This window comes from Eptatretus burgeri, chromosome 7, assembly GCF_056783735.1.
Source record: "Eptatretus burgeri isolate ZD-2024b chromosome 7, Ebu_testis_v1, whole genome shotgun sequence".
NCBI lineage: Eukaryota > Metazoa > Chordata > Myxini > Myxiniformes > Myxinidae > Eptatretus > Eptatretus burgeri.
In genome coordinates, this window is record NC_140967.1 from 61,265,275 (window position 1) to 61,280,274 (window position 15,000).

General features: G+C 49.9%; 2 protein-coding genes across 2 annotated transcripts in view; one reads left to right on the forward strand and one right to left on the reverse strand.

Annotated features, from left to right (window-relative positions):
* LOC147023374 (short transient receptor potential channel 2-like) overlaps nt 1-15,000 on the forward strand; it is a 92,224-nt gene that overhangs the window by 14,361 nt on the left and 62,863 nt on the right. Inside the window, exon 2 of the mRNA XM_085888721.1 lies at nt 7,090-7,428. Coding sequence (XP_085744847.1) covers nt 7,090-7,428 — 339 coding nt within the window. The remainder of the gene's footprint in view (nt 1-7,089; nt 7,429-15,000) is intronic.
* Nucleotides 2,823-5,151, reverse strand: LOC147023375 (uncharacterized). The gene is given in 3 exon segments (XM_085887151.1): nt 2,823-4,484; nt 4,486-5,021; nt 5,124-5,151. Coding segments are annotated over 3 exon segments (2,226 nt in total).

The window sequence follows — 15,000 nt, forward strand, 5'->3', positions numbered from 1 at the left end:
TAATCATAATAAATAAACCACACAGGCCGTTTCATCGCTCTCACGTGCCCGTACGTGCGTGGCCCGGAAGTTCGATATTATTCACAGTTACGATTATTCGCAATTTAGTTTTAATACCAAATTATTCAATTAGCGCCAACGTATTTTACCTTTTCACAATGTCATGGCAAGGAAAAACAAAAAGAAGAGAAGAGAGAGAAAAAAATTTACTTCCTGGTTCGGAGCATACCAGCACTCTGATGTTACCGAAATTTATACACCGTCTAATATGAAAACGATCATAACTTTGGCCATTGTGTTTATCTATAAATGCGCATAAGAAATCGAGAAATTAGAATACATGAAGTCATCACTCTCCGGAAGTCCATACGTTGTAACCCGTAATGGGGAACGCGGCTGTGCTTCCCTTCCCCATCGGCCACGCCCACGCAACAACATGTCTTGTCATTGGTTTGGTAAATAAATGGCCATAACTTGGGAAGCACTTGTCCGATTAATATCAAACCTTGAAAAGGCACATCCTCAGGTCCCCAGCAATATACCTGACAAGTTTCAATTAGATCGGACCAGTGGTTGTCGAGAAACAGCGGTCAGACACAGACATTGTTGGAATTATAGATAGATGGTTACCGATGTTTATTAATAAAATGTAGATGTTAAAGTTGCTAGTCTGTAATCATAAAAACTAAACAAAGTTCTATCATGCTGCTATGTGAACAAATTTCAGTCAGCATAAACAGTTTTCAGGAATGCCTAACATCTTTTAGGCAAATCACATTGTATTTATGCAAGGAGTCTGATCATCATTCTGTTGCTGGCATGCACACATTGATGTGCATCGTAATCCTGAATTCCGGCATGTGTAGCGTCGAGTCTTGCATTGTTTCCGACATGCACAGGCTACCATCTCGATGCAACTGTCTGGAATGGGACTCGATGCCAACAGTATGGGTTGCAGTTCTATTTCCACAAGTCTCCATCCCATTTCAGAGTGTGTAGGGAGCTCAGGTGTGGGGCAGTGGGAATTTCTCCATATCATCGTTTGATAGTGTACTCTCATCAAATTGAAATAGAGCACATCACTTGTTTGGGCCATGGCTTCTGGTTTCCCTGTCTTGGAGAACAATAAATGCCATGCTGCATCAACAGAGTCTTTTGTGTGCACATTGTATATTCGGCAGACAAAGGTTTCTGAAGATTTGATGGTTTCCTCTGTGAGTTCACCAATGCCCAAGTTCTTCAGCAATTCATGGTGCTCTTCAAAGACCTTCCATGATGATCGTTTGGTGTGATTCGCGATGTAGGAGGTGGTGTCACATCCAGTCAATGCGTGATGTGCTAGCAAGGATGCTGCTGATCCTCTTGGTAGTTTGTTGAAAACTGCATCAATGGGTATATACCGCCGTTTCTTAAATGTGCCCGACATCATCTAGAGATGCTCGCATTGCATACGTCGAAAGTGGGATACCAGAAGCAGGAGAACATCAGTGTCCCTGGAAGACACAACAACTGTATTAAACTGGCTGTGGACGGCATGCATCACCAATCTTGTGTCTGCTTCTTCATGTGTGGATTTCAGAGGTGTCAAATCAGTTGTACCTTTTGATGACTTGACCTCGAGTTCCTCTCTAAATCCTCCGGCAACTACAATTTCTTTATCCTTAGGCACCTGCGAACACAGTTCCTCAGACAAGAAATGTGCTCGATCTGCTTTATTATCAGCTAGTGACAGAAAATTTGACCAGTTCGTTGGAAGAGGTACATCACGACCTTCCACAAGCCGTCTGATTGGCCGTGCTGCTTTACTGCACCGCGTTCTGATTGTACCCTTCATTGTTTCTTCCCTGTATCTGTCGAACACAGCATCAATTCTTTGATATTGGGAACCTGCTTTCAGCACAGTTTTCACGTACGTGTCGGCCAGATCTCCAAAGGTTACAGCATCATCAGGCTTTCCAAGAGCTACCACCAATGCTTGTCCATCAATGATGAGGCAAGTTGACGTGTCATACATTTGAATTAACAGAAGACATAGACTGTCTTGAGGCATCACGTGAGCAAGTAACGACTTGTTTCCAGTGCATAGTGTACCATTCATTTCGGCAAGGGATACAGGGACCGGAAGAAGCTCATGTTTGAGTACAGATGGCAAATGAACTGGCCGACTCACCTCGTAGGCAGTAATTAGACGTCGGAGGACATTTCTGTCTGTCTTCAGAACAATTTTCTTGTCTTTGTCTTTTGTGTGTTTTATCACTTCGTATAAAGTGGCAAATGTTGGGGCGTTTTTCCTGCGCAGATGGTCCAAAATAAGAAACATGTGGCTTATCACATTGCTCAGCCACGATCAACCTGCCCTGAACAAATTTCTTGACTTCTTGTCCAAGCTACTTGGCACGTAATAGTAATTCTTGAATTGACTCTGTTGCTAGGTCTTTCGTAGCAAGGCTTTGCAACGTACTTGGATGTGATACAGATGAGAACACACTGAATCCCTGGAAAGTGGAAAGTAAAGAATTCTCGTCATCATTGTCTCTCGTTTGTCGTGATTTGGTTGCTTCGTTGTGAAGGTCTGTACTCCCACGGTGGGGACTGTACATTACATGGGTTTGTTCTGCTCTGTGAGATCTCAGGTTAAAGGAGAGGGTCCACCTACACAGAGCTGATGTCATCTTGGTGATACCCATCATACCACCTCCTTTCTTGCCTGTGCCATTTATCCATTCCATGGCCTGGTCAGGATATACTTGGCTGAACTTGTGAGCAGATCTCTTGACTACAAAATTGTCTCTTTGGAACTCTGTTAAAACAGGTTCTGGAAGCTAATGCATCTCCACGAGATACACTGGACCCCATCGTGCATAGTTCAGGTGGTCATACCGCTTGAAGTCGGGCAACATCACACTGAAAGAGTAAAGATGGAGATCCCAGATGCCATCATGCTGAGCTCGAGTGTATTGCAGAAGTATAGCGACCATGTCCATATATTGCCACCAGAAGCTGAAGTCAACATCATCAGATCTACTCTCAACAAAATCATCCAGGAGCTTCCTGAACTTTTCCTGATCCAGAAATGTTATCAATTCTGGAATCTTCTGCTGGTCATCATCAGAAGCTATCCTGGAAATGCAAGCATGGCAGTCCTCGTCCGCCTCTGCAACAAAGGAGAGAAGGCTTGGCATCAGGAGATGCCACAGAGCTTGCAAAGTCAGTTTGTGTGCCCTCATAGCTTTGTTGTATGGCTTTCCTGCCAGAACAAGTTCTACAGTGCCTTGCCCGGGCAGTCCACTCTCCACCCACACTTCAGCTTGTCCGGAACCATTCATATGATCTCCTATGGCCTTGAGGAAGTTCATCGATACGTGAAGGCCACCAAGGCGAGGTATTAACTTATCCTGGTATTCTGGAACAGACCACTTTAGCTCCATAAGTCTGCAGTACAGCGCTTGGTCGACTGTGAGGACTGTATGTTCCTGTCCAAAATGTGAAGATATTGCCATGCATCTCTTCACAGCAGTATTCAAAGTATCCAACTCATGAGCGGGAGCAAGGATTATAGGCAAATATCCTACTGCTGTCTGTTCTGGTTCCTCTGATGGCAATGACTGATTGAATAGTGTCCAAGAAGGTTTTATCTCTGAATTTTGATGGCGCAAGAAGAAAGCTCGGTCTGTAGCTTTTGCTTGTCTTGCATACTCATTGTCCTCCTCAGATTTGCTGAAACAGGCTTCGTCGACGGGTGCTGTGAATACTGGCTTGCATTTTGCACGAGTTATACTGACAGGATGCAGCCCCTCCAGGCCATTTGGCACAATCAAAGTATGTCTTGTGGATAGCTCGAGATTTTTAAGAGAAGCATCAGTTGTTTGGCCTCGTTGCCATGCTACCATTTGAGTTGCATGGAAGGTATTCTTTCCATCAAGTGTTTCATCAAGGATGTCAATGTTATCACAGGTGTAGTGGATGAATTTATTTGCCTCAATGTTTGGTGGAATGATGGCACCAGTTGCTTTCTCCAATGATTTGAAAGTGCTCTCAGCCAAGGAAGTGTGTACTTGCAACACCTGTTCGTAACTCAGGCAATGCCCTGCCTTGTTGAACAATCGTACTAGGTCTTTTGACCATGTAGCTTGATGAAGAGTACTTGTAAGACCAACATGTTTTGGAGTCCATTTTTTGCCACCACTGACGCAGTAGACAAGATCTTGTGCCACACTCAGAACTCTGCTCCGGACATGTTCTTCATTGTTCCCAGGGCTATCATCTTCAAGGGATGCCTGGCCACCAACGATCAGTCTCAGAAGCATATATAAACTCTCGGGAATGCATGCTATAGCATCTTCTTCACTGACAGAGAACCCTTTGTGTCCTGGAGTTTCCATTGTGTCTCCATGGACTTTCATAGCTACATGAACAAGTGAAAGGAAAATGTCATCCTGGGGCTCATATTTAGGAAAGGCTAACTTTTCCTCACTCTCCTCTGTCTGCTTTCATCTGCAAAACTGCTGTTGGCTGGTACTTGGTGGGAATCAATATGGTTTTTCGTTCTGATATACAACTGTCAAGAGGTTGAAAGAAATTGAAAATGTCCACAAGTTGTGACTGCAACTTTTCCTTGAATGTTCCTCTTCTGCTTTGATAGGACGGCTGAATCATGGTTGAAGATTCCTCAGCTAGCTCCTTATACCTTTCCCATACATCATCCAGAAGAATCACATGTCCTTTGTCAGCTGATTGATGGAGCTCTTGGCAAAGCCATATCATAGCAAGGTCTGTATTTGCTGACTCCTGCTTTGTTTTGGAGGTAGACCTGTTAAATGCGCTAAGACAAGGCAGATGATATTTGGCTTCAGCTGCAATTAAGTCAATCACTCCTGCCAGTCGAAAGCCAACTTTGTAGTCAAGATGTGAGGCTTGAATTATTTCATCACTCATTTGCTTAGTCATGACGGAGATCAGTCGTGCCTTCTTATTTGCAGTTTGACAGAAAATGCAAAGGCTCCAGTTGACTGGCTGCACACCTTTTCACAATGAATGCCTGTTACCACCTGGAACACCTGAACTGCAACCTGCTCCCTCTGTTGAATACTCTATCTGAGTCCTCTGAAGACGTTCTATTTTACTCTTGTCCGTGAAGTGGGCATAGCACATTCTGTGCCACACAAGAGATACGGCTGTGGCAGAATCTAATGCATTCTCAAGACGATCAATTAAGTCTATATTTTTGGAGTCCCTCAGCTTCTTTCTGCTACAGACTGCATTCCTGAGTGTTGTGAGTCCATGTTCAGTTGCTTCACTCAGGTTTTTTTTCTGGCTTTATGCGTTTGGCAGAAAATGCATAGGCTGTAGTCTACAGGTGATGGCCTCTTCAAGCTAGTCTCGGGATCCATTGTAGCCTGCAAACGAGAATGAATCATTAGTATAGGCCTACACAAGCCCTTAACAACTTAATAAGTTAACTTAACAACTTAACAGTTGTTCACAAGTAAAATAGATTTGCATTGTGCTGGTATAGTAGTGCCTGTCCCAAGAAAGTGCCCAAAATTGTCAATTTGGCAGCCATTTTGTTTATGCTAATTAGATGGTCAAAAACTCAAAATTCAGCTTTGGAACAGGGCTAGTCGAACTCAACATACCTTAATTATGTTAAAAAGTCATGTTCCCAACTTTTACTTCAAAAAAGCCTTATACAGGGCCCTTTTCGAGAAATAATTCTAGTCTACCATGAAAAACCGTGAATACGCACGCACGCACGCAAAAAAAAAAAAAAAACCGCGAAGATGCAAAAAAGCACGGATATCCGAAGAACAGGGCCATGGATGTCAAAATAGGTCGCATTTTATAAACCGTGAATATGTGGGGTCTGTGAATACATGGGGTCTGAATAGCAAATCTGCAAACAGCAGGGTCTGACAATACTCCAATTCTGGAGAAATTATCCCGTCCATAAGGACGACGTCTTTGGTAATGTCATTTCTGCTTCAGTCACATTTGGCTCGGCGGCTGTAGGATCTAAAAAAATCTACGGCCACTAGCAATTATAGGGCGGCCGCAGTATTTCCACGGTCACACAATGTAGCAGTCACATATGTTTTTATTTTTTGGGTAGCCGCACGGGGTATTTAGAAATTGTGTAGACCGAAAACGTGGGGGTGCCGTATGGTCTTTGATTTGATGTCGCACGGTGACCTTAAGGGCGTCCCTGCGGCCGCCATATAATTTTCAAGGCAGACGCAAGGTAGCCTCAAGGTGCCCACAAGGCGACCGCAGGGGGGCCCTAAGGCGAACGTGGAAATAGTGCGGCCGCCGTAATTTTTTGGGGGTTGGCAAAATTAATTTTTCATTGATAAGAGCCTACGGAAAACGCACTAATAACGCAAGCCCACCGTACGCCCTACGTACGGTCGACGTGGAACACATCTACGTCATGGCTACGGCTTGCCGAATTGCTACGGCCAACCTAGAAATGAAAAAAGTTATAACTCCACGCTTTAATTCCACTGAGACCCCTACGGCCTGTAAAAGGAAACCATACGGCGTAGAGCCACCCTGAGGCCACCTTTAGAAACTCTGCGGCCGCTGCACGTTTCTGTCAATTCAGGGGGGGGGGGGGTACGGCCGCCGTATCCTAGCCGTAGAGCAAATGTGACTCGTGCTTTACAATCATTATTTAATAATGATAGATGTGATTATAGGATAATGCAGAAGAAAGACACTTGACACACTATTCCTGTAAATTCCCAGATGAAAACCACTTGATGGTGGTTGAAATGTCAGAGCTGAGCCTTGCCTGTATGGAAGCTACATTAGTGGGTGGTTTCTTCATTTTCAAATCTGAATCTTACCATTTAATTCCAGTTTTTTGCTCACAATATATGCTATTTGAATCTGAGAACCCAGCATCATGCACTCACATAGGAACGCCAAACACGCCGCACCAAATAAAATCCAGAAAAACTGTTTTTGATGCCTCAAATACAATTTTTTTCCATTTGTAAGAGTTCACAAAACTTTCTCCTTAAATTATAAGGTTTTAGAACATTTTTACTTCACATACCTTACATTGTTTTTTTTTGTCATCCTGTGCAGACCTCGAGCTGGCGAAACATTGTGAACCGCAAGGTCACGTTCCCAATCTTGCTGATGGGTGCCATTCGAGAGGGAAACCTCAGCCGTGTGTATGAGATGCTGCACTCAAATGGCGCCCCAGGAGGAGCTCTTCCCCCAACAGAGGGTGGTGCGGGTGCGGCTCACGCATCTGCCCGAAAGGTGGAGCAGCATGAGGACCGTCCGTGGCGCGAGGCACTCAACCTGGCCATCCGCATGGCTAATGATGACATTGTCATGGCCCTAATGCGTTCTGTACGCTTTGACTTCCGCCAGGTGCACGAGGCCCTTCTCGTAGCCATAGACACGAATCAACCACAGGTGATTAAGTTTTTGTACTTTTCTTTGCAGCATATATTTCACCATTGCATTACATATACTGAATGTGTGTGTGTATATATGTAAATATATATATATATATATATATATATATATATATATATATATATATATATATATATATATATATATATATATATATATATATTGTTGTGGTTGACGAAATTCGCAAACCACCATTCAGGACCCGTAGGTGAAATATCTCTGTAAGTATATGTGTATTTAGGCCCAAACCCGTTGTTTAGAGGGAATAAATGTCATTCATTCGGGCTGCGACCCTTCAGGATAGCCGTTTTTCTTTTACTATCTTTATTTTGGACCAGCCGCCATTACTACCACCACAACCACCACCAACCACGTCTCAACAGCCATCACACAACAACCACCAACCGCAACGCCGCTTCATAACAACAACAACGCCAACAGCCACGACCCTTGCCGTCACATCTCTCTCTCGCAACCATCGCATCACCGCCATTCCCGCGCCGCTTGTGGGCACCGATCCTGGACTCGTACAGGGCGCGCACCGAGCAGCGGGCGCAAAAACACCAGCCTTTCCGAGAAATCGGATCAAGAACGATTCACGCCCACTTCTGTTCTGTCCTATCAGCGAGCGTGGGGCGGTTTGCCCCGCCTCCAGGTGCGTCGGAGTATAATCACTATATGCAGATTCGCGGATCAAGAATCATTCACGCCCACTTTTCCTCTGTCCAATGGGGAGCGTGGCTCCGCCCCCGAGCGATTCCTGATCCAAAAATCTGCATATGATTTCTCCTGTCGGACTATAAAGCACCGAGCACGGAGCGAATCGAGGCAGTTGGAAAGAGTTAAGCAGTTGGACGGAGTTGAGAAGAGTGGAGAGTGGGAGAGTTGGAGAGTTGTGGCGGCGGCGAAGGCAGTCGAGAGAGTGTCTGTCGGGGTCCGGGGAGGCTGGAGAAGCCAAGGATCTTTGTGGAGGTCTGCGCTCGTGTCAGAGTCGGGGAGCTGCGGAGAGGGGAGGCCGGTAACACGACCGAGGTCGCGGTGGAGACGCTCGTCGCGGGACCCAAGCCAGCGAGATATCCTCATTCCCCCGAGCATCAACAACCCCCTCCTGTTCCCCCCCCCCCCGCGCTGAGATAGTGTGAGAAGGGGGCCCCATTCCCACCCCATTCCAGGCAGTGCCAGCGAGGCCCGTGGAGTCGGGGCGCCGCCGCCATTTTGCGGCTCATCACCAGACGGGTAGGCTCGACGCGGTCTCGGCCCCAGGCCCGTCTGCCCCCCCCCCTCATCATTGAGGGTGGTCCCTTTTTCTTTTGCTTTGAGTATATGTGTTGTCGGCGCCGTCTGTGAAGTAAAACTGTATAAGTGTTGCCGTGTGCTCGGTAGTCGGTAGTAGATCTACATTGTTACATTTGCTTTTTGTGCAGAATTGTTGTGTTTCTTCTACTTCTACATTTGCTTTTGGTGTATAATTGTATATGTGTGCTTTCCGTTTGCCGCGGAATAAATGTGCTTTATGTTGAACTGTTTTTCCCATTTCGCTTCGTCTTTTCTTTTATTGAATCTCCATCTTACTTCACGTAAAGGGTTGGTCGTGGGCTAAATACGCCCAATAATTAATCGAACCGTCGAGGTTGATGATAACACCGCTCGGTTATCCCGATAGTACGGAACGGGTCGCTTAAAGTGGCCCGTGTCCGAAGTCGACTTGCGGCGAGGTGCGATCGCCCGGTCTACCCTCCGTGTGGGTACTTAGGTAGGTCGAATTTGGCGAGCAACCCTATCCCAAGCGGGGGGCCGATTGGCACGATCGTGGTGAGGCCGAAAGGCCCACCCGTGACTAGTTCCCGGCGTTAGTCCGAGAGGGTCACGACGGGATTGTCCGTCCGGTGGGCGACGTGCCGCGATTCGAGTTACGTGGCCGCTCGCACGCCGGCGGGCGCGAATCCGCAACACTGGTGTCAGGAGTGGGATACAAACCCATCCCCCTCCTCGCGGCACTGGTGTCGGAGAGCGGGAAAACGGGCTCTCCTCTCTCTCCAGCTAAATTCACGGGAATCGGTCCAGGGGTGAGAGGAGCGACCCCCGATTCCCTCCAAATTACGAGCGATTCAAATTAACCCTTTACGAGAAGCAAGATGGCGTCTCAAGGCGAGCGGGAGCCGGGGGTATTAGAAATGGATTTAGAATGTGTAGAATCCATGGTCCAGGATGAAAACCCCGTGCAGGAAATGTTGGTTGTGCAGGAACACGAACTCCCCCAACTGAACCCAGAGCCCGAAATAGGTGCGGCGGCGGCCGCGGTGTATGACACCTCCCCTCCCCCTCTCCACCAAAACCCCCCGATCCTTGCCGAATCGGCTCACCCAAGCGCACCCGACATGGCCCAGCTATGCGCCATGCTGGCGGCAATGACAGCGAAGATGAATGCGAACATGAACAAGCAAATGCACGAAGTGAAAACGAAAATGGATACAAACACAAATGAAATGAAAAACGAAATAAAAGGCATGAACAAGCAAATGCACGAAATGAAAACGAAGATGGATACAAACACAAACGAAATAAAAGGCATGAACGAAAATATGGAAACAAACGCACTCAAAATGAAGGAAGAAATGAAAGAGCTGCGGGGTGAGACGCAGAACATGGGCCGAAGCCTGCAGGCACGCATGAAGGCCGTTACCAGGGAGTTTAAAATGGCGACGCCACGTGTGGGAGCGAACGAGCTGGGAGGGAGTGCAACGGCTGTCGGGCCCGCGGTGGAGGCGGTTAAGGAAAAAATAATTCGGGGGACGTGTTGGGCGAGGGTCGTGACGGTAACCGAGAGGGAAAAACTAATTGGGATGACGGAGACGTGCACGAGGGAGATAAGGGAAGAGATGGAAATAATAGTTGAGACAAGGGAGATAACAAGGGAAGAGGTGACTGAGTTGGCACAGACATGGGAGATGGGAACGATAGAGGGAAGACTACACGATGAAGACGGGGTAAGTGACGCACACACACACACACGGAGGTAGTGGAGGATAATGGGGGTGAGCTCGCGGACTGGGTAGAGACCCGGTGCGAGCAGCTGGATGGCCTCCTCCAGGAACGAGGGGAGGGAGTATGCCCCCTTGAAGCGAGTCACGACCAGGTGGGTTCGGTCGTGCTTTGCGAGGTCGAGGGGAGGAGTGCTGTGGACAGGTGCACGGAGAGCTTGGGGGGTATAGAGGCCCCGGAGACCCTTGTGGGGACACAAATCCCCAGTGTGGTTGTCCCTGTGTGTGTGGTGCAAGGTGTGAGTGCGTCCCCGTGTGTGGATGAAACCGCCAGTATGGATGAGACACCGCGGGCGAGTGCCCCCGCGTGTGTGAGTGAGACACCGTGGGCGAGTGCCCCCGCGTGTGTGAGTGAGACACCGCGGGCGAGTGCCCCCGCGTGTGTGAGTGAGACACCGCGGGCGAGTGCCCCCGCGTGTGTGAGTGAGACACCGCGGGCGAGTGCCCCCGCGTGTGTGAGTGAGGAACGGTGTATGAGTGAGGCACCGCGAGCGAGTGCCCCCGCGTGTGTGAGTGGTATGGTTTGTGTGAGGGAAATGGCACGAGTGGGTGGAAGACCGCGAGTGAGTGGAGCCACGTGTGCGAGGGAGGTGGCATGCGTGAGTGAACGGCCGAGTGCAAGGTCGCTGTGTGTGAGGGAGATGTCGGTGGGCATGTGTGAACATGCAGCCGCGTCTCCCGGGGCGAATGTAATGGAGTGGAGTGTGAGCGTCGTAACACGCAGGTGTGCATGGGTGGAATGGAGACTACGACGGCGACATGTGAGGGACAAAAGCCGGGTAGCAGCTGTAGCTGTTTCGGGAACCGTGCCGGGTTCACCCAGCAGCGAGCGCGAGGTCCGTGCTGTGCAACGCACGAGGCCCCCACGTGCTCGCTTGCGAGAGTGAAGTCCCGGTCCGGAAACGCACGCGGTGGATTTGCCGATCCCGCGGACGGACAAAGTTTAGGCAGGATTATGGATTTGGACCGGACGGGTTCTCCACCCGATCGTGTGTGTTAAGCTCCAACGGCCAAAGCACATGTGTTCGCGTGGGGAACCCCTCGAGACGTGGGGCTTGTGTGTTTTTTTTATGCGCACGGTGATGTCATGGCTGCACGTGGGGTTGGAATCCGGCAGGAGAGGTATCCCTACCGGATGGTACCGTCCAAGGAGGGAAGAGGTACACGTGCAGCTGCATGACGTCACGGGCAGGTGCAAAGTGCGCGAGCTGTGAGTTGCCGCGCTGGTGCTGCGCATGTGAAAAAAAAAAAAAAAAAGCAAGCCTCACTTTCGGGTGCACAGGATTCCCGGGCAAGGGGTGGAAGACCCCCTTACCAGGGCACAGGATGGAAACTAGTTAGGGGGAAGGGTTAGCTTAGTTAGACCGACTTCATGGGGCAGGGGTAAGTCCTCATGGAGTCCGTGGAATGGATGAGTTAGAGGGATTGTCGCGAGATTTAGGTTGGGAAATTGATTAATGGGATTATTTGGAGACAGTGACTGACAGTGAGTGTGTAGAGGGGACGTAGTTTAGCCACGTAGTGTTAAAAGGAACGTGCTACGAGTTTAAGGGACGACGTGGGAGCACGAGTTAGTTAGGGGAGGTAGTTAGAAGGATGGCAGAGTTCAGCGGTGAGTGTGTTGAAGAGTTGTTGGTGAGTGAAGTGGAAGCATGTGCTTGGTGAGTGAGTGAGGCCAGCGGGTCTGTGTGTATGGAGCGAATGGGGACTGCATGGTGCGATGAGTGATTGGGGGGAGGAGTGACTCCCGCCCAAGGGACCCCGGGGTCAGTGTAGAGTGAGTTAGGGGGTTAGTCAAATTTACAAAATGGAGGTCGTTTTGTTGTTGGTGGGAGAGTAGGCTCGAAACCCGTTTGGAGGGGTGCAGGAGCCCTGTTGACGGGCTGGGAGCGTGGCTGCGAAAGGTGAGTATCACTCGGTGGGTACCCCGGGCACCAGGCTAGTCGGCCATGGTAGGCCAAGGGCCCATGGGGGGCCGGGATAGCGTCGTGGGCACGGGTGCGCCTGCTTGGTGCGGGGGCCCGGGGCGCCATTAGCCGCGTGGGCAGTGTTGTGGGCACAGGGTGACCCTCGGAAAGGGGCCCGGGAAGCCAGCCTGCCACGTGTGCGTTTCAGGGTAGGTGCCATGGGGGGCACTCCCCGGTGTTAGGGAGCTGGTAGGCTCGGAGGCAGTGTAGTGCCCGGGGGTGCCATAGCTGGAGATTCGGCAGAGGGTCGTGCCTGCCAAGGGGAGCCACGCGTCCCAGCCATGAGACCGTGTGAGGGCACGGGAAGAAAATTGGGGGGCGATGCCCGAAATTGTGAGGACACCAACACAGGCGACGGGAATCTGGGTTGTTAGAACCAATAGTTTAAGTGAGAGGTGCTTGTTGGAAGCCCCGGGGTAGTTTAACAGGTTAATGCTTAGGGTAGATTAGGAAGTGTACCCCTCCGCACCATCCATCCCCTCGCTCTCGTTGTGGGCCGCTAGACCCACTTTGGTTTAGATCGCTGAAGTCTGGGGAGGCCATTCTGAGGCTTCGTTGGGCCTCGACACAGGACGCTAGCTCTCCCTTGTTCCCCTCCGGGAAGGGAACGTAGGTGTTGGGAGTAGGCTAGGTGACAGGATAGCCGAACAAGGACAGTACAGGGGGTTAGGGGATGATTTATAGTGGGGAAGTAAAAATAAAAAAATAAGTTGGGGCTAAATTGGGGTTTGACAAATTAAGGGAGTGGGTATAGACAGTGACAGGCAAAGGCGATAGGTTGGGAGGGAGACCGTAGGGTAGGTCCGAGCCCGCCTTCCGAGTGGCCAGCACCACCGCACTCCCTCCACCAACCTCCACTGAACGGCAAAGGCTGGCCAGCTTCATCTGCTGGCTGTGTTGCTGCAAGGCAAAGGCCGGCCCACTTCATCGGCAGCTGTTGTTTTGCTGCAAGGCCTGTGCCGGCTGGATCGGCTGCAGCTGCTGTGCTGCAAGGCCTGTACCGGCCGGATCGTCTGCAGCTGTTTTCTGCAAGGCCTGTGCCGGCCAGTTCATCTGCCGGCTGTGTTTGCCTGCAGCGGCCTTGTTCTGCAGGTGGTGTTTGCCTGATCACCTTTGCCATGCCATGCCCACTGCCCCTGTTCACCAGCCCCGTTCAATTTTTGCTTTGCCCCCCCCCCCTGTTCATTGCCATGTGCGCCAGGATCAGAAAGCAACAGTTTGCCAGCTGCAAGAACTGCCCTGTTGGCAGCTACAACACGGGCCTGCAGTGGCGGCCCGTGCACCGTGTTTGTGTCCATCCATCCGTTGTGTTCATTGCGTGTGCCACTTGAGCTGGCACGGAGACTGCGTTTGTGCAGCCCATGTACCCCGTGGTTGTGGTTCACTGGGTTCATTTCAAAAGGGAAGGCCTTGGACTGCGTGTGAGCAGCCGGCCACGTTCCCTGTCACCTGCATTGTGTGAGTCAGAGACTGCATGCGAGCTGCCTGGCTCCCTGCTAACTGCTTTCTTTTTGCAGAGTCCATTGATCCTGGGCCATGGTTTAGTGTAAAATTTGTAAGTTAAGGTTAAGATGTACTGTAAATATGAGTGCGCACCCGGCATGCCTGTCCTAGCGCCGGCAATTTTATTTAAGTCGTCCGTGTGAGTGAGTTTGTTTAGGTAGTTACTCAGCCCTCAGGTTATTTATTTTGGGGACACGAATACCATGAATGTCGCACTCAGGGATCCGTAGGTAAAATGTACTAGGGGAGAACTACACATGATGGCACACGAAAATTTGACGACTCGGGACGAGTCTGTAAAAAGGGGAGGGGGTAGTGTTGTGGTTGACGAAATTCGCAAACCACCATTCAGGTCCCGTAGGTGAGATATCTCTGTAAGTATATGTGTAGTTAGGCCCAAACCCGTTGTTTAGAGGGAATAAATGTCATTCATTCGGGCTGTGACCCTTCAGGATAGCCGTTTTTCTTTTACTATCTTTATTTTGGACCAGCCGCCATTACTACCACCACAACCACCACCAACCACGTCTCAACAGCCATCACACAACAACCACCAACCGCAACACCGCTTCACAACAACAACAACGCCAACAGCCACGACCCTTGCCGTCACATTTCGCTCTCGCAACCATCGCATCACCGCCATTCCCGCGCCGCTTGTGGGCACCGATCCTGGACTCGTACAGGGCGCGCACCGAGCAGCGGGTGCAAAAACACCAGCCTTTCCGAGAAATCGGATCAAGAACGATTCACGCCCACTTCTGTTCCGTCCTATCAGCGAGCGTGGGGCGGTTTGGCCCCGCCTCCAGGTGCGTCGGAGTATAATCGCGATATGCAGATTCGCGGATCAAGAATCATTCACGCCCACTTTTCCTCTGTCCAATGGGGAGCGTGGCTCCGCCCCCGAGCGATTCCTGATCCAAAAATCTGCATATGATTTCTCCTGTCGGACTATAAAGCACCGAGCGCGGAGCGAATCGAGGCAGTTGGAAAGAGTTGAGCAGTTGGACGGAGTTGAGAAGAGTGGAGAGTGGGAGATTTGGAGAGTTGTGGCGGCG